Source organism: Rhopilema esculentum, chromosome 13 (genome assembly GCF_057945365.1).
Source record: "Rhopilema esculentum isolate cy_ngs chromosome 13, ASM5794536v1, whole genome shotgun sequence".
NCBI lineage: Eukaryota > Metazoa > Cnidaria > Scyphozoa > Rhizostomeae > Rhizostomatidae > Rhopilema > Rhopilema esculentum.
The window spans coordinates 8,849,945-8,867,595 of NC_142827.1; the positions used below are offsets into that span (position 1 = coordinate 8,849,945).

At 37.5% G+C, this 17,651-nt stretch overlaps 4 protein-coding genes across 5 annotated transcripts; 2 read left to right on the forward strand and 2 right to left on the reverse strand.

Annotated features, from left to right (window-relative positions):
* Positions 1–680: 680 nt before the first annotated feature.
* Positions 681–11,863, reverse strand: LOC135692765 (uncharacterized). The gene is made up of 3 exons (XM_065211061.2): positions 11,631–11,863; positions 11,115–11,360; positions 681–10,599 (listed from the first exon to the last, which is right to left on the reverse strand). The coding sequence occupies exons 1-3, from the start codon at positions 11,861–11,863 to the stop codon at positions 10,446–10,448; spliced, it is 633 nt and encodes a 210-aa protein (XP_065067133.1). The 3' UTR covers positions 681–10,445.
* LOC135692319 (sulfotransferase 1E1) lies at positions 757–1,743 on the reverse strand. Its single transcript, XM_065210436.2, has one exon. The coding sequence runs from the start codon at positions 1,741–1,743 to the stop codon at positions 757–759; it is 987 nt and encodes a 328-aa protein (XP_065066508.2).
* LOC148958634 (uncharacterized) lies at positions 4,931–10,021 on the forward strand. The gene is made up of 9 exons (XM_089112225.1): positions 4,931–5,305; positions 5,435–5,659; positions 5,856–6,079; positions 6,731–7,271; positions 7,608–8,043; positions 8,194–8,365; positions 8,612–8,760; positions 9,243–9,431; positions 9,882–10,021. Exons 1-9 carry the CDS (start codon positions 4,931–4,933, stop codon positions 10,019–10,021), a joined length of 2,451 nt encoding a protein of 816 aa, XP_088968351.1.
* A 1,357-nt stretch (positions 11,864–13,220) lies between the features above and the next one.
* LOC135692316 (uncharacterized) lies at positions 13,221–17,624 on the forward strand. 2 transcript variants are annotated; one of them, XM_065210430.2, is made up of 2 exons: positions 13,221–13,476; positions 14,698–17,624. In XM_065210430.2, exons 1-2 carry the CDS (start codon positions 13,368–13,370, stop codon positions 16,182–16,184), a joined length of 1,596 nt encoding a protein of 531 aa, XP_065066502.2. In that variant the 5' UTR covers positions 13,221–13,367; the 3' UTR covers positions 16,185–17,624. The 2 variants fall into 2 exon arrangements, with proteins under 2 accessions (XP_065066502.2, XP_065066503.2); XM_065210431.2 differs by lacking the exon at positions 13,221–13,476 and adding an exon at positions 13,520–13,878.
* Positions 17,625–17,651: the final 27 nt, after the last annotated feature.

The following is a 17,651-nucleotide window of genomic DNA, read 5'->3' on the forward strand; positions in this document are numbered from 1 at the left end:
TGATCATATCATGTTCGGGACGTGACTATATAATTGTATCGTATCAATATACGAACTACATGACGTTTGTTGAATTATAATTGTTGAATTAACCGTAGGCCTTCTAATGGCATAAAGCATATTTCCAATGCAGGCTTTCAACTGGAACAATTTTAGCTTCACGGCATATGAAAATTGGTCAATTAACTGTTTTAATAATAAAACTTTTTTAATTGCCATGATATGCAATGCAAAGGATATCGTCTAGGGGTTGGCCATATTCAAGTTGTCTATGTTTTATGGACATCCCCCACGAACTCCCCTTTTTGTGAAGAGAGAAACGGTCCAGCGGACTTGAATAAATAAAGTCGAGCACACCAACATTTCACATTGTTTATTACTTTGCTTATCAAAAATTATACATGATTAATAAAAAACACTTGTTTTTTTCAATCAAAACTTTCAAACTGATGACAGCCTTGTTGATTAGAGGTAGTAAAGAATGGAAAGGCTTTTGATTATTCTTGGCGTTCCGTGTCTATGGCTTTAGATTTCGAATACTACGTCATCAGCCCCACCAAAAATTTACCCCACGAGCCGCCACTGATGCATCGTCGATTCAATGCACAAATAAACAATCAGAATGAAGAACCACAATAGCGTAATTTCCCTGAGCATCACGAAGGAGACAGACTGCCCAGTACTCGAGGATTGATTCTTTCTCTACAAAAGCCAGCCAAATACATCAAATTTTCTAAACTATCTATTTAATGTTCATTACTCATAGCGAAATTCAAGTCCCACAGGCTTCAGATACTTTTCAATTGCCTCATCCATTTGCTTGTTCATTTCGTCAGTGAAATAATTCTTCCAGTCACCTACTTCTCCTTTCCGAAGGAAGCTCCCTTCTTTCTTCATGATTTTCCCATCTTGGTATACTTCATGATTCACAGATTTATTTTCTTTCATTTTCTCGAAGCTAAGGTGATCAACCAGAATCTTTACTTGCTCATCTGTGATTTCTTTCCCTAAAAACTTTGCCACCCTTCTAATATTGCCAGCCAAATCAACTTTCATTTCTTCAAAAAACAGAATGCACATGTTTGGGTGGTTTCTTCGCTTCCATAACTGTTGAATGTATTCGAAATATGGAGTATAAAGCACTAGATTATCCATGAACAGTTCGAAGAAGGTCGAAAAATCACCGGTGTAATCATTTAGGTTTTGTACCTTTTCATGGTGGAAAAGCGAGACTATAGCGTCTTTTGGATTTCTCAGACACATCACTGCCTTGCTTTTTTCGAGTAGGTCGTAGGGTAAATGGTCAAACGAAAGATGGGATTTAAAGACTCGTGGTGAATCCATGGTTTGCATCCTTTCGAAGTAGGCTTTAAGGTCTCGACCAATTTCATTCTGTAGAAAGTCGAGAATGAAGGATAGGTCTAAAACTTGGATTCTTTTATATACTGAAAAAGCTTTAGCCTTCTCTGTGTCACAGTTGTTCTGTAGACACCAGACGAGCTCCTGTGACCATGTTGTGCCATTTTTAGGAAAGCCAAGAACATAAACATCTTCTGTGCGCACTTCAAAGCTTTTTATTTGATCCTTGAATTTCTCATAGGCTGCAGGCAAAAGGAAATTTCCCGGCACCGTTCTTACGAACCTCTGTCCAAATTTAACGAATGGAGTCGGGTAATTCTTCTTCAACCGCTCAGTTTCATTGTCCGAGAGCGGCACAATTTGCACGGTCTCAACGGTCTGCATTCTAAATGAACTTCTTCAGGTGAAACTCTCCAACAGAAGTTGAGGAAGATAAAATACAGATGTCAGCGGATTGTAAACAAATTTAAAGACTCATTGCTAACAATGGGCCTTTGCGAGCGTGGCGACGGTCCAAACAATGGCAGTAATTGATTTTAGGGATGCTTACGTAGCGCAATGGCTCATTGTTAGCAATGAGTCTTTAAATAAAAGCATTGAGTCATGGTAAATACTGGTTCTCCGCGGGGGGTTTGTTTGTTTCCATGTGATGAGTTTGTTTTCATGTGATCAGACTTTCTTTGTCGAAAGCGGAAGGCATTTGAAAAGCCTTTGTTTTTTGTTTTTTTATTTACTTTATTTTATGTTGGTTTACAAATTACTAGCTAATAAAAAGCTAACACAAACTTGTAACGATAACAGATATAACTAAGAAAAAATCGCGATGTTTACAAGTATCCAATATTAGAAACATACTAGCTCCCCTACGAAGCCCGCTGCGCGGGCTTGCCAGTGACCCTACGGTAGGGTACATAGATTAGCCTCGGGAAAGACAAGAGGTGTATTAACCTTTGAATACTTTACAATTTTCTATCGTATGTCTAACGGTATAGAATTCCACAACTAATTACATCTATATGTAACATTTTAGGACTTGTATTCTTCAGTAATTATTATTATTATGTTTAGCTAGATCTTTGATTATGTTGCGTGTTAATGTCACATGTTTGTTTGTCGCGCTGTTGTGTTAGTAATCCCTTTCCGGGAAATGTGCGTCACTGTCATCGTGTTATGTGATGTTTCACAGTGTTCCTTTGTCAGTGTTTTAATATAATGGAATCCAAGTTAGAATAATTTGTTTTGATGATAAACATAACATCAAAGAATGAGTTCTATGCCCAGTTCATAGTCGATGCATTACATCAAAACTTTTACCCGTACGCCTTATTTCCCTGCGGGAGGCGCCAGCTTGTCTGGTGTCGGCTTGCCAAAGAGCTAGCGTACGCTAAATTTCGCCCCATATCAGGCTGCGTTCACATTGCACAAGCATTTACTGGCGCCAACTTTTGCGTCGCGATTTCTGCAATACTAACCCCTTGCTGTGTTCACACTGGCCAATTTCTGGCAAACGGAAATTGGCAAGTAAATGCTGTAGCGCTGGTAAATGCTAAACGATAGCTGACAGATTTGTTAAACGCGCGATGGATTTCGAGCTCCTCATCACCGAAATTGAAAAAGGCCCGCAATATGGGATCCAAAGAATCCAAAACATTGTAATCACCTAGCAAAAGACAATGAAAGAAGGAAGAGAGAGGAAAGTGACCCAGACCGATTATTTTTGTTAAGTTTATTGCCACTCATTAGAAAAGTTCCAGAGAGGGAAAAGATAGATGTCAAAATTAAATTTCAGAAATTATTGCAAGAAGCGCTTTTAGTAGCCCGCACAATTCAAACATATACAGGCCCTGGGACGATCAAAATAATCCATATATATTTTAGATTATCCAAGAAATATATAAGAACATGACACGATTAAGAATAGATCAAAACAAAAAATTGTTATTCTTAGCAGAACAAAAACATTTGTTACCTCTATGTTATAACCAGTCTCTCTTCCGCTGAAATTGGTTTTTTAAAGTTTGTTTCCTGCTTCTCAAGGTAGGGCGCAATAACATTCAAAACAATATTGAAAGTTCTTTCTTCCATCCTAATATATTGAAAAAATTTTTTACGGTCGCCTTTCAATTGCTGGAAAAGGTGAAGGTATTCTCCTAGCGTTCTATTTATAGGGTGAACACCAAATCTGCGTTTTTCCCGATATCTTAATCTCCAATGCATATTCATATGGGGGTTCTCTGCAAGTCCTAGACGATACATTTCGGAAAGGGTTATAAAAATCGAATGTTGATCGTATGCACGCATTAAAAAGCTGCCAATGTGAACGGAAAATCTTTCGCAAAGATGGGTTGCCACCTACTGCGCAATGACGCAAGTAAATGCTTGTGCAATGTCTTGCGTACGGCTGCTCAAACTTTTGAAGATCATTTCTTGACCTGCTATGTCCAAAAACGACAGAGCTTTTTCTAGCTTATTGAAAGATGCAACAGGGTCACACTGTGGCCGGTATAAGACGAGAACAAGATATACGAATACGGATAATTTGACTTCATTGCATACATAAAGCACAGGGCTGCCAGAGACGTAACTTGCTTTGCTTTCGTCTCCCCGTCCTTCACCAAGCGACTGGAATGGATGATGTTGATGTAATATAAGGTTTTATTCTATGTAAGGAATTTGGCATGGTTCATTTTTCTGCGAATCTATTGCCATACTTTGCAGTAATTATTGGTTTGTTGTATCAGCAAAATTTTATGAATTTTCTTAAGCTTGTTAAGGTTTTTATCTGCATAGTCTATTACCTTACCCTTGTGCAGAATTTAGCGTAAGCTAATAAGTTCAGAACTATGAACCAGGCTATCTCTTTTATGTTATCTACTTGGGGCTAGGCCCGTTGGCCTTCTCGCCCCACTAACGAGCTTGGTTATTAACTGGTTCTTCACCGTCATGACAAGAACCCATATCGTTACATATAGGATATTGTATCTAGCCCAGAAGTAACTGTGTTGTGGCATTTGAAAGGTACGAATAGGGGAAGAAGTTTTGAAATATTTTGTAAAGAGCAAGAGAAAAGAGAGAGAAAGAAAGAACCTTTAGAAACGGCGGAACAAAGAGCACTTACAACGTCGTGTGTGCAGTTTGCTTGACAGCCAATCAGATTCGCGAAGCTATCATAATGACTCAGCAATTTTTGCAATTTGGGTATACGCTTCCTTTTTACCATGACTGGGAGAAAGCAAGCAAAACCTGGAGTCTCCCGGCAAAACCGGGGGTTGACAGGTCTGAAGCAGTTCAAAACTATTGAAAAACTGTTGTCGATTGTTAAAGTGCTACTGCAACGAAATTTTCGAATTTCTGTTTTGTTCATATTCCGAGACATCTTTATGCGCTAATTACGATACTGAAAACCGATTTCAATTCGGTGGAGTAGAATTTTTTTTATGGCCCGTCAAAGTTGGTGATTTTGGCAGATCGCGTGCGAATTTTTCTAGCTGCCTGATGACGTAGAAAGTAGAACACGAATTTCAAAGAACAATGCGGCACGCTATCCTAACTTCATCACGACAACTTCAACATGGCGAGTAGAGTGGAGAAACAGAGCCGAGGAGGAAAGCGCTGTGTTGCTGGTGGCCCTAACTTAGTCAGCTGTGGAAATAGTCAATATACTGATGGGGTGTCAGTTCACTTATTCCCCGATAAAGAAAAAGACAACGCGAGACATCAGAAATGGGTCCAATTTGTGCGGCGTTATCGACCAGGCTGGGTCCCTTCGAAGACATCAATTTTGTGTGGGAGTCACTTTGAGGAATCTTCCTTCACAATGCGAAGAGACATAGCTTTACAGCTCGGAGTTAAGTCTTTTCTCAAGCCTGATGCAGTGCCAACGGTTCATGTAGCAAACGAAGCTCCGAAGATATCTGAAGAAATGTCAGATCGAGATCGAAGACAGGTGAGCGAAGATTTAGGCCCTCTGGCCTACTTCCTGGTTTGTTGTTCTTTCACTTTCAGACCAATGTCCATCGTAGAACTCATTTGTTCTGAGTTGTTTTTTTGATCGTCTATACTTTTTTCTTTGCAGATTGTTCGAAGTGCTATTATAACCCCGAAACCTATCGAAACGACGACATCAGACATTGGCGATGATGTAGAAGAAGCAGATGATAATAAAGAATTGGATAGCCGAGTCGAAAGCAATATTGCTTGTGAGAACTGCAAGTCTAATAAAGCTAAAATAGTGTATCTGCAAAAAAAGGTCAGCAAGTTGAAGAAGAAGAGGGCAGAGCTGTATGCAAAAATTGAGCAGGTATTTCTTTCTTTACCCTTAGAACTCGTTTTGGGTTTCTGTTTGACATTGGTCAAAGTACACTCAGTGTTACCCTTCTCTTGGTTACTTCTGTGCATTCCACATACAACTTCTGGCCCCTGGAGCTTTTTTGCTTAAGGATTGTAAACCAAAGTAACATTACACACTAAATGACATTACTCAATTTTCTTGCAAGCTTACAAACACGGATGTTATGCCTGAAGACATGGATGCAAGTAGCCTTTCAGGTTATATAATGGATAGCGGTTCGGATGACAATGGGCTTGATGAAGTTCATGTCAGTCAAGACTTGAGTCTGGAAAATGAGGATGAGGAAGACTGGGCAACTTTGGAAGAATCGGCCGACTCCACAGACACCGAAGATGATGGAAATCAGTTTGTTTCAAGAAATCTTGTAAGGTAAAAACTGATTGCTTTGAAAATCAATTTTAGCGTCTAATGTAAAGTCTAATGTTTTGGTGACCCCAATATTGTTATCTATTTCTGGGACCACTACAACGTTTTTGAATGATCTCAATTTGAGATTCTTGATCTTTCTAAGTTTTTAAAAAATACGAAAACACTTATTTCATGATTCGCAACTTCAGGGTCACACTGCATTCCATGTGAAGTCAATGCAAGACATTTTTGCCCCAAATATTGAATTGTGTCAATGTTGTAATTCACAGACCCCGAATATCAAAAGTTATGGAGTGCCCCCCCTGGGGTTGCAGATATAGAGGAGTTGTCAAAAAATAGAAAATACAGTATGTTTGATTGTGATTAGGCTGAAAATAATTTTCACAGAAACTGTACTGCAGTTTCATCACTCAATATCTGACTTAATGTAAGTCACTGTCTGAAAAGATCCAGCATCAGGCAAAACAACACAAGTCATTCAGCTCCAGTTTCAGGCAAAACAAAATAGAAAGTGCAGTATGTTTCACAATATTGAAAGTATATATTGAAAGTATATTGAAAATACAGCTCCTTCCTTTTTTCACTTTATAACCCTATCAGAGCAGCTTTACAGTTTTGGACCGGTTATACAATACAGTAAACCTCTTTTAGTGTTAGACCTGGGACAAGAGTTGCTGAAGAGCCCAAGTTTGTGGTTTTCTATGGCATGTTGTTGGCAATTTTCAAAACTTTCTGTTTCCGATGCAAAGCTGACAATCCTTCTGTTGAGGTACATCGCACTGGAACAATGGCAACTGTTGTGCAGAAATGTAGGCAGTGCAGAATGCATTTCCAGTGGAAAAGTCAGCCATCACTCTTTGGAAAATATCCTGCAGGCAATGTAATGCTGAGTTTTGGCATCTTGACATCGGGTGTGAGAATAAGCCAGGCTTTGTTGATGTTTAGACACATGGGGCTGTCAGCCATATCTGGACGGACCTTTTTTTATCATCAGAAAAAATTCCTCTTCCCATCTGTGCTCCATCATTGGGAAAGCTATCGCTCATCACTGCTTGAAAAATTGAGAGGGGTCAAGAATGCACAATGGTCTGGAGATGGAAGGTTTGATTCTATGGGTCACAATGCTAAATATGGTGTCTACACATTGTTTTCCAATTCCATCTCCAAACTGGTCCATTTTGAACTGCTTCAGGTGAGCAATTTTTCAGAGTCATTGTTTCTGTGTCATGTGTTTGTCTAAGGCATTTTTTCAATCCTATTGTCCACAGCAACCCAAAAAGTTAAGTACTGTAAGTATAATTATCAATTTCATGTGAAAACAGATAAATCTGCTATTGCCATTTTAAAGTGTTTTAGAGGATTTATACAGCACTCATATTTGGTAGAGTTTCAATGCATCACAGATTATATCACTGAATGAGTGAGAAAATGTATCAACCAAACACAAAAGAAGTAACCACTATATTAAAGATGGCAGTGGCATTTGTGATTTGCATGCAACTCCTAAATGAAACCTTTTAATTTTAAGGCAAATGAATCAGGGTCAAGTAACGCAATGGAACTTGATGGAGCCAAACGTTGCTTTCAGTACATAAAGAATGCTGGTTTGACAATCACAACATTCATAAGTGATCGACACAAAGGAATCGCAAAGTGGATTCGTGAATCACAGCCTGAAACCTCCCATTTCAATGATTTGTGGCATGTCTGCAAAGGTCTCACAAAGAAAATCTTGAAAGGCAGCAAAGAAAAAGGCTTTGAAGTACTAAAATTATGGCTCAAGGGAATACGTAAGCATCTTTATTGGTGTGCCCTTTCTACCAAGCAAGGCTTTGGTGAGTTGATTGTTGCAAAGTGGAGATCCTTGATGCGTCATATTGCAAACAAACATGATGAACATCCGAGTCAGTTATACAACAAGTGTGCACATGTTGAACTTGAACCACGTGAATGGATTCCAATCGGTATGTAAATGTAAATGTTTTGTGGGTACAAGCCTTAAATTTGTTGGAGGCGAATAGTACATCATCCAGACTTTAGTGGAATGAAACCAACCATTCCTTGTTTTTAGTGGAAATCCATTTGAAATGTTTTGGTTTTTGATATTTTGTCAGGTACACCTGCATATGACAAATTACTCAAGATTCTTTGCAACACAACCACTTTAAAAGATGTCCAGAGTCTATCATGTGATGCCCAGACAAGCTGCCTGGAAGGCTTTCATTCAACGTTAAATCACTGGCACCCAAAAATGGTTCACTTTTCTTGGCTTGGTACATACTGCAGGTGAGATCTCGGATGTTATAATTTCAGCACATGAGACAATTGTGTGATGTAATTTTTTATGTGGTTATGTGGCGTGTTGCACCAAGATAGTCTTGTTTGGTTAGTTCTAAAGATTGAAAATGGGAGAAGTATTTAAATATCCAAACAAGATGTCTTGACATAGCAAGCCAAACAGTCATTTAGAACAGAAAAATGTATTTTATCTAGTTAAACCAGACGTAACACATAATGCATCTTATGTTTCAGACATGTTTTGGCTATTTCTCATTTTAACGAGAATCTCAATCGTGAAGCACGAACAGCATTAGATGGATCAGTATGCTACTCAGTTGTTTACCCAAAATTCAAACTTGGGGAAGAAGTTGTCAGAGAAGTTGCCATACCCCCTACATATGGTAAGTAAACCAATAAAATTGTTATTTTACTACTAATTTTGACATCAAACAAAGGTATTCTGTGTTACAGACTGCTTCAATGAGAAAGGCTTTGTTAGTTCTGTTGTTAGAGTCACAAAACTCACAATGTTACAATTGCTTGCAAAATATTTGAAAGACATGAAATGATTCTAGTTGATGAGGTTTAATGTTGTCTTGAAATTAAATGAATAAAGGATGATATCTTTTTTCTATCACTTCTTTGTGTTGGACTTTAACTTAAAAGTAGTCTATCCAGTTAACTTCACTGAGTGCTTTGTACCCCACAAGTTAAAAATTGTTATGAGACTAATAATGCATAAAAATATTGCCTGCCATTGTTAATTAGCCTGAAACACACTTAGCTTTATGCATCAGAATTAAAAATAAAACAGTTACTATGTAACAGTGCGCCAGAGTATCTACAGACCATGAAATTGTATAAATTTTTCCTCATATTGCAGCATATGTGGACAATATAAGAAATGTTTTGTTCAGCACGCCCTTGGAGGAGCTTGGGAGTGTCCTGGACAAGTACACACGGAAAGTGCCAGAGCCTTTAACTGCTCAGTTCCCAAACAGACGTCAAAAGAATGATGCCATCTCTGAATATATTTTAAAGCAGAGCACTACTACACCAATGTACCCTACAGGTAAAATATTTTCTTGTGTTATTTGGACAAAAACTTCACATACTGTTGTCTGTTGATGAAATACAGTATGTAATTACACTGGGATACTGGATCATACAGCAAGGGAAAACCACTTGTTAAACAGAAAGCCTAGTTTTCCATCAAGATATATATAAATTTCTTATGAAAGGGACCATTTAGAAATCATTGGTTCAAGGTCTCATAGAAAATGGGGTAATTGCAAATTCTTATTGTTCATATTTGTAAGAATAGATTGACCAGATTCAATCTGGGATCTTTGGGTCAATACCCTTTCCCATCATAATCACTGAAATCATAATTTGTGTATATTTATATAGAATGTACATTTGCACAGCAGCAGCTAATCTTGCAATCAAAATACAGGTTTTTGTTGTGGTACACTTTTATTTTGCCTTTGTGGTTATATTGTTGGTTTAATTTTTTGCACAGAAAATGAACAAGAATCCTTGCAATTAAGCCTAATGAAACCAGCTGTATTGGCTGAAAGCACAAGAAAAAGGAAGACCAACCGCTGCTGCAAAAAATGTGGGAAACCAACAAAGGGGCATAAACGTGGAAAGTGTGACTGATTTTTGGTGAAACACTCCAGATCTCTCTCTTCTTTGCAAAAGAAAGTATTTGCTTTTATCAAAAAGCCTTACCCTTTCGGTATTTGAAGTCCACTTGTGTTCTACCAAAACTTTTATTAAAAAAGTGGACCTCAGTATGGAAAGGGTTAAGTTTAAAATTTACTGGTTAGAAATTAGCAAAAGTTAAATACACTCAAACAAATAAACTGACTGGAAATGTTTGAGAGCAACTGCTACTTATACTGATATTTGGAACAAACATGTAGTGAAACATGAGGGCAAAAGCCATATTCTGTAGCTTATTTTGTAGAGCTTTTGGACCCTCAGATTCATAAGTTTTGGCACATTTGAAATGTTTGCATATTTTTACTGAAAATGAGTCAGATCTAAACAGTTACTCTCAAATATTTTAATGCTTAAAGTCTTATTCATTATCTGCATAACCAGTAGTAGCAGCTGTCTGGAATTTTGTCCTTATGTTATGGTATATGCAGGCTGGCAGTGGTCTTCTGTTGTCCCAACCAAGGTAACCACAGAACCAACGAATTAGCCATCTGTAGGCAACAGCTCTAAGATACCTGAAAAAATATGTTGATTCTTATTTATGCCAAAGACTGATCTATTTTATTTATGTTATGCATTTAACATGGCTTACCTACAACAATAAGTAACTGACAATAAGTATTTTATGTTCATGATCAAATATTGGTTGCTGTTCTTATAACAAAAATTATTTAGTCTGGGGTTGAAATTGCTAATCCTGGGGTAGGGAAGGCTATGGTATGCCAAGTTTTAAAGTTCTGCACAAAAAGCAGATTCTCTTGAAAGTGAAATTATAAAAAACTACAGAATATATATACTGTATTTTCATTTTGCTATCATGAATAGCTTGTTTTGCCAATTGTGTAATTTTTAATATTAAGAATATTTTTGGGTTATGGAAACATGCTTTAGTCTTGTTCATTTTCACCAACAAGTATCTTCTGGTTATAATCATGTTATCATTGGTGGATTGAAACAATTTTATCGCAAATTTTAGACTTCAAAAATAAAAATTCTAAAAGTTTTTGCAACTATTCAACTATTAGCTTACTCGTTTCTGCCTTGTCCTGCTCTTCGCTTGTATGCTCGCCCTTGCGAGTCTTTCAATAAAGGCCCAACCATCATCAGGACCTCTGTATTGACCAATGCGTTGTAATCGCGGTGTTGGATGATACATGTTATTCCATCAATTGTGCCATCAAAAACTGCCTTGCCAATAGCACAGTGTACTTCCCTGCAGCATCTGTATTCTAACGCACCCACCAACAGTTCATCTTTACACTGTGAACACGAGCACCTTTAGAAAAGGAAAGAAGATTTAAATGGGTTAAGTAAAAACGTGATTTGAATTGGAAAAGATGCGAGTGAATAAATTACAGATGCGAGTTTTTTTCGAAGACGGCTCGGACTAAATGATTCATTCACACGTTGGGGCCTAAGTAGACCCTAGGCTTGCTTGCCCTAAACCAAGTTATTTAAGGCAGGCCTGTCGTCTAGGCCCTGCGAGTGACTGAATTTCTCAGGAAAGAATTTATCTAATACTTCATATGTAATTAAAGTCACCTACCAGTCATTCACAGCAACTCTCTTCTCGAATCTGGCCTCCAGTGTTTCACGAGGAATGCCATCCTTGTCTTCCTCAAAATTCACTCGCGCTTGCCCAGGCAGAGCCAGTGGTTCGTCTTGGTATGGAGCGTGAGCTTGTAAGTTCACAACTTCATAATCTCCGTCAGTTGAACTATCGATTAATGAAAATTGCTCTGAAATACTTTCGGTGCTGCTGTATTCGCTGTCCGACATCTTGCGTTAATTTGGTAAAACTAAAATGAATCCATCTTCGACAGGCATCTACTGACGTCTGACCGGAGTGCGCTTTGTTGTTGTTTGCTGTTTGCAATGTGTTCTACTTTCTACGTCACACGCGATGTGCGAAATTCGCCATGACCTCATAACTTTGGCGGCCTTTTGTAAACAATTTAATGTGTTGCTGCTAATTATTTTTATATCATATTTCTCAGCAAAGATTGAAGTTTCTTTTAAGGCCAAAAAAGACAATTCGAAAATTTCGTTGCAGTAGCACTTTAAAGAAGAATCTAGGGATGTAGATTTTTTACTATACTAGATTCTAAAATAGTCATCATCACACAGATTTGATAAACTGTACAAAATTTGTTGCAGTAGACCAAATAGATTTATTGAACTGTCGAATTCATTGAAATTGATTTCACCTAAAGAAAGCTAAACTCTGCAATGATCCTTGGCCAAAAAATGAATTTAATTTTTGCAATACTCCTATAAACATCTATAATGGAATTTGGTTTTCTAAGCGACCAAACCTATTTCAGGCCTGGTCACACCCCACTAGCCTTTTAAGATCCAAAAAGCCACCCCAGAAGAAAAGTGCCATCCCGCCCCTGGCCTAGGTCACGAAGGTGTTCACACAAAAGCCATTACCAATATCTTAGAGAAATGATCTCTGATGCTAAAGGTTCTAGTCTTATTTGAAATTAGTTTGAAAAATAGTGCCTTGAGTCTAGCATGTAGTTTTTAAGAAGTTGCTTTACACAGGAGTAATTTCTAGGATATTTAAGCCCCTAAATCCCACGTAGTTGGTGCTATAAAAAACAATTTAAGGAGACAAAACTAGCAGTATTGCTAAAAGATATATCTATTTAAATTCAGTGAAATTGATAGTACAAAAATATCAGCAAAAACTCACTTTTTTAGAATATATTATTTAAGAGAATCGAGGCTATAGTTTGGGCTCGATATTGCCAAAAATTAAGAACAAATTAGAAACAATATCCAGGCTCAACCTTCACTAAGAAATATTTTTTAAAAGATATACTTAAAGTTATTCAACATGAATTTAAAGTTATGTTTAGAATTTGTCTTAACCATACTTCATTGGCGGGCTTTTCCTCCTCTGAATTCCCTACGAGAATTTTATATTGATATCGTTTAAGAACAATTCAAGAATACATTTAGGCCCAATAACTGGGAATGTTTATAAGAATATCAAGATTTAGAAAATATGAAAGTATTTTTAACATGAAATATTCTCTAAAAAGTGTGTTAATTTAATTTCAAATGATCCAGCTTTTTCTAACAGCAAAGGTAATTTCTAGCTTTACAAACCTTCCTCAGAGCTTCAGCATTTGTCTATAACAATTTCTGTACCTTTGAATTTTTCGACGAAATTCAAACAGCTCCTTCGAAGAGAAGCATGCATGTTCAGTGAGGCGTATCAATCAACCTGACATGGAGGTAAAGGTCGATTATATTAGCTTAGATTCCCTTCACCATGGTAACAGGTATATTCATTCATTTTGGTGATAATGTGTCGTTTTCTGACATTTTTCTTGAAACTAAACATATTGAGAGAAGAGCATTGTGGAACACCCGCCTGCATGGTTAGTTTTTAGACTTGCTAACCTGCACCGTAAAATTGGGCAACTAGTTCCACAGAAACTGAGTTGCAACAAGCTAACGATAGTGACAAACGATGCTGATTATGATATATAAATTCTTTTTGTAATGTTTTGCTTTTACAAGATCTTTAAATGAAAATGTCACTCGCAGTTATTGCTTTTCCTTTACTCTATTTGTGTACAAAATATAATAAAATTGTGTTCCTATCTTAATCTCTCCAATCTTACCATGCGTGAGCTGTTAGGTTTGGTACCTGCTTGATCGCGCAGCTAAGATCAAACCGGCCTAATGAGAATTATTTAAATATCTCCTTGTTGATAATGGCGTTGAGGAAATAGTTTTTATCGTATCTGAAATTTAACAATGAACAAAGAAATGAAAAGGTAAAATCTTTATTGCAGCAATAGTTGCGTTGCTGTTTTTATAACAAGATTTGTATTTAAGCTTTGGTTTCTATTCTTTAAATCCATAACTTTACAATACATTTTTCCAGTTACGATGAAGCGTTAAGCGTGCTATTCGATAAAGAAATTAGTTTTGTTGTATGAATAAAAGTGTGATCTAATTTGCCATCGTTTTGTAAAAGTTGCTTGCAATCGTTTTATTTATATCAACAAACTAAGACAGTCTTCTTCTCTCTTTGAATTGAAATGAAACAATTTTATCTTTATCCTGATAACGCATTCTATTGTTCATAATTTTCAAGGGAGGGGGGGCAGGCTTTAGTATAAGGGCATTTGTAAAATAATTTCCAGTCTCTAACAATTCTTTCGAAGCTGTCATTTTGTTTTGATCTTCTCTAAGTATCTTGGAAATCGACTAACTTTTGGCATAAGAAATTTCTTAATTTCTTAACAGCGTCGTCATAAAGTTTGAGAAATGTCGCCATAAAAAGGCGAACGGCCGATGTCCAGGGCACTTCAATTAAAGGGCACTTCGGCCCCCTTTCCCCTCCTATCAAAAGGCAATAGGGGCAGTTGATCCCCTGCACCCCTCTCTGGCGTCATTGACTCGCATACATCAACTTTCACAAAGTCACTATCGAATAAAGAGCAGGATATTAAGGGATCCTAAAGGATTTTAGCAGAATTTTATTGAATATACGTTAATGAAAAGTGGTTGGACTTGACTGTTTCTTGTACAGTTCAGCTTGAAAATGAGAATAAAAGCATTGATATAGGTTTTCGTTATGTGTTTTTCAGGTAAGCAGAGCAACATGAAGGAAGGCACAAAGCGTAAAACCAATCTGTTGTTACTTTTAGTCGTTTTAACAAACGTGGCAACATCAGCGAATATTGATGACTTAATCGATGCAGTTTCTAAGGACACAACATCTCTCTGGCTTTATAAAAACAAGTTCCCAAACTTAGACTCATTGCTACTTGACGAGAGTTGTTTGGAGCATGGAATAGCGATTGATGGAAAGAAGACAGTTGAAAGAATTCAGCGGATGGTAGAATCAGCTCTCAAAGGTGAAGATGTTACCATGTTTGTACTGGGTGGTTCCTCGACATTGGGGGCAGATCTAGGAAAAGATAACTTAAAACTCACTTATCATTATGCCCTTGCTGATTGGTGGAACAAGACAATTGGTTCTGTCACTGGGAGCTACATGCAAAGGAAAATTGTTGCTGTTGGTGGGGTAGGCACCACGTATTTCGGACATTGCTGGCAAGAATATGTAAACACTGATGAGAAATTCGATTTGGTCACGTGGGAATTTGCTATCAACGACCCAGATTCGTTGCAATATGATAAGGCTGTCGAGAGGTTTTCAAGAGACGTGCTATCTATGCAGTCGAGACCAGGACTTGTGTTTGTTAATTTCGCAAGCAAAGGTAAAATAGCCTCAAGTGCAGTAGATAAATGCAAAAGACATGAAAATGAGGCAAGAACTGTAGATGAGATGGCAAAGCATTACTTTAGTACTTCTATAAGATGGGAGAGATCTTTGTGCGCCTGTAAGAATCTAGACTTGAAAAAGAATATTGGGAAACTCTTTCATAACAATCATCCCAAGGTAATTGGCCATGCACAGATGGCATATGTATTGATAAACTATTTCAAGAAAAGTATTTTGGATGGTTTAAAGAAACCATCAACTCGACAATTATATACTGGCTATATGGACCCTGGAGGGCAAGCAAATATGGCTGCTAATGGATTGTACTCTAACAATGCTATACCATCATTGCTACCTGAACCAGTTTTCATGACCAAGGAAGACATGAACAGCGCATCGAAATGTTTCACTTCCATTACCCCTGGGCCAGAGAATCCTCCAAAGCACGAGTTAGGGAGCCTCCCTGTTCTATTGAATAAAGGCTTTACTATGTTAGAGGAATCTCCATGGAATTCAGTCCCTGAAAAGCGTTATGACTCAACTGGAGGGTACATAACACAAAACTCTGGTAGCTCCCTTAGGCTCAAGTTCCATGTTCCAAGTAGCAATACACTTTCAATGTCACAAATCTCTGTCACGGTGAGGAACAAATATTTTGGAGGAAGAGTTCGGTTTGTGTTGAATGATGGAACTGCAAATGAAAAGATTGTACATGCTGATACATCCGAGAAAATGAAGGCTGGGACAAATTCAATAGAGCTTGGGCAGGTTTCAGCTGGGATGCAAACGCTATCCATTCATACAGAAACCGGAGGGTGCAACCTCTGTGCTATTATAATAGACTGATCTACAATATCAACTTCAGTAGAAAATTTTTATAAGATTTCAATGAAACATGTGAAATGTTGGGTCAAATTCAGTAGGAAATCTAAACTAATAAAAGAAAACAACAGGTTTTATTTTTTAAAATGAAGGGAGGATATTTTTTTTCTTGGAATGAAAAACTAAAATATTCAAAATATTTTTAACACTGGCCCAGAACTTTTACGATTAAGTTGTATTGCTACAATTGGGAATAGAGTAATTTTTCTTTTGCTTTGGTGCAAGTTGCCAATGCTCTACGATACATAGTTTCCTCGTGTGAAATAATTATAAGTGAATCGATTTCTAATTTTGTCTAAATTTGATGAGAAAATAGTATAGGTGTGTTGCAAATCTATGATTTTTGACGGCCTCTACGTAGCCAAAAGATGAACATGGGTGTTACCGATGGGTAAAATAGGTGTTTCTATTGTGAAAAAGGCGTTTTCTAAAAGTAAAAGGAGAGTGGCCTTTTATTCTGTCTGTATAGTTCCTGCTGCCTGGTAGCTCGCACTATTTCTTTCGAACATAGCTCAGCTCAGAAGAATGAAAATGTAATACATTCGCTGGCTTCACTGTGCATTGTTGCGCAAGCCACCAGGCACTAGGCTGTCAGAAAATGCCACTTTGCCAACAAGGAAAGCTAGTTCCTTCCAGTTGCAAATGTCCAAGACTGACGTTTGGCTATGTAAAGGTAGCTAAAAATCATTGAACCCCATCGCAAGAAAAACTTCGCCAGAATCTTACCCCCTGGCCCACTTTCTCCATAATGTTCTCAAAAAAATTTACAAGCAGGGAGAATTAGCCCCAGTCTCTCCTGTGCGTGCTACTGTTGCGTGAAGGTATCATTGCTCGCATCCAGGCACGTTTTTGAACTTTGGAGATAGATGTTACGAAAGGTTGTAAAAGACATAAGCTTGAAAACGGCATAAAAAGCGGGAACATAAAGTCTTTCAATTTATCAGTGCTTGTAAGAGATGTTTTTTAACAACTCAGTATTTCGTTTGTAGCTTTAACGACAGCCTTCAATTTTTAGGGCTGCTTTGTGCTCTCACATTGGTATCTAGTATGAGATAGTATTGAAAGTTGGCTCTGTTGGATGTTTTTTGGGTGATGCTTTCTCAAATTCTTCTGGCTCTCGGTTTGTAAAATTGCATGCAGAGTAAGTTCCGAAATCAACGCGATTCAAAGATATATGTTGCGAGTACAATAAACTTTTTTTATTTGTAACTTTAGAATGAGTGCTCATATGTCAACGGGTCAGAGGTCATTGTAAATATTGTCACCTAGATGTTTTCTCGTGTGGTCTTAGAAGAAATCAGAAGGATGTTGTGTGTTACCTTGTATCTTGCAATTTCATCTTCTTTTGAGGATGGGTAGTTTATTAAGAGAGACAAATTAGTTGCCATTCACCTAAAAACTTTCTGTTGGAAGAAATCCAAAATGTTTACT

Excerpts from the sequence above, each read along its gene's own strand:
- LOC135692316 (XM_065210430.2), top strand. The coding sequence starts at position 13,368 with ATGGTAACAGGTATATTCATTCATTTTGGTGATAATGTGTCGTTTTCT. Across the intron at positions 13,477-14,697 it reads GTGGAACACCCGCCTGCATG|GTAAGCAGAGCAACATGAAG; the intron begins GTTAGTTTTTAG and ends TGTGTTTTTCAG.
- LOC135692765 (XM_065211061.2), bottom strand. The coding sequence starts at position 11,863 with ATGTCGGACAGCGAATACAGCAGCACCGAAAGTATTTCAGAGCAATTT. Across the intron at positions 11,361-11,630 it reads AGAGTTGCTGTGAATGACTG|GTGCTCGTGTTCACAGTGTA; the intron begins GTAGGTGACTTT and ends CCTTTTCTAAAG. Across the intron at positions 10,600-11,114 it reads GCAGGACAAGGCAGAAACGA|GTATCTTAGAGCTGTTGCCT; the intron begins GTAAGCTAATAG and ends ATATTTTTTCAG.
- LOC148958634 (XM_089112225.1), top strand. The coding sequence starts at position 4,931 with ATGGCGAGTAGAGTGGAGAAACAGAGCCGAGGAGGAAAGCGCTGTGTT. Across the intron at positions 6,080-6,730 it reads GTTTCAAGAAATCTTGTAAG|TGTTAGACCTGGGACAAGAG; the intron begins GTAAAAACTGAT and ends AACCTCTTTTAG. Across the intron at positions 8,761-9,242 it reads TGCCATACCCCCTACATATG|CATATGTGGACAATATAAGA; the intron begins GTAAGTAAACCA and ends CTCATATTGCAG.
- LOC135692319 (XM_065210436.2), bottom strand. The coding sequence starts at position 1,743 with ATGCAGACCGTTGAGACCGTGCAAATTGTGCCGCTCTCGGACAATGAA.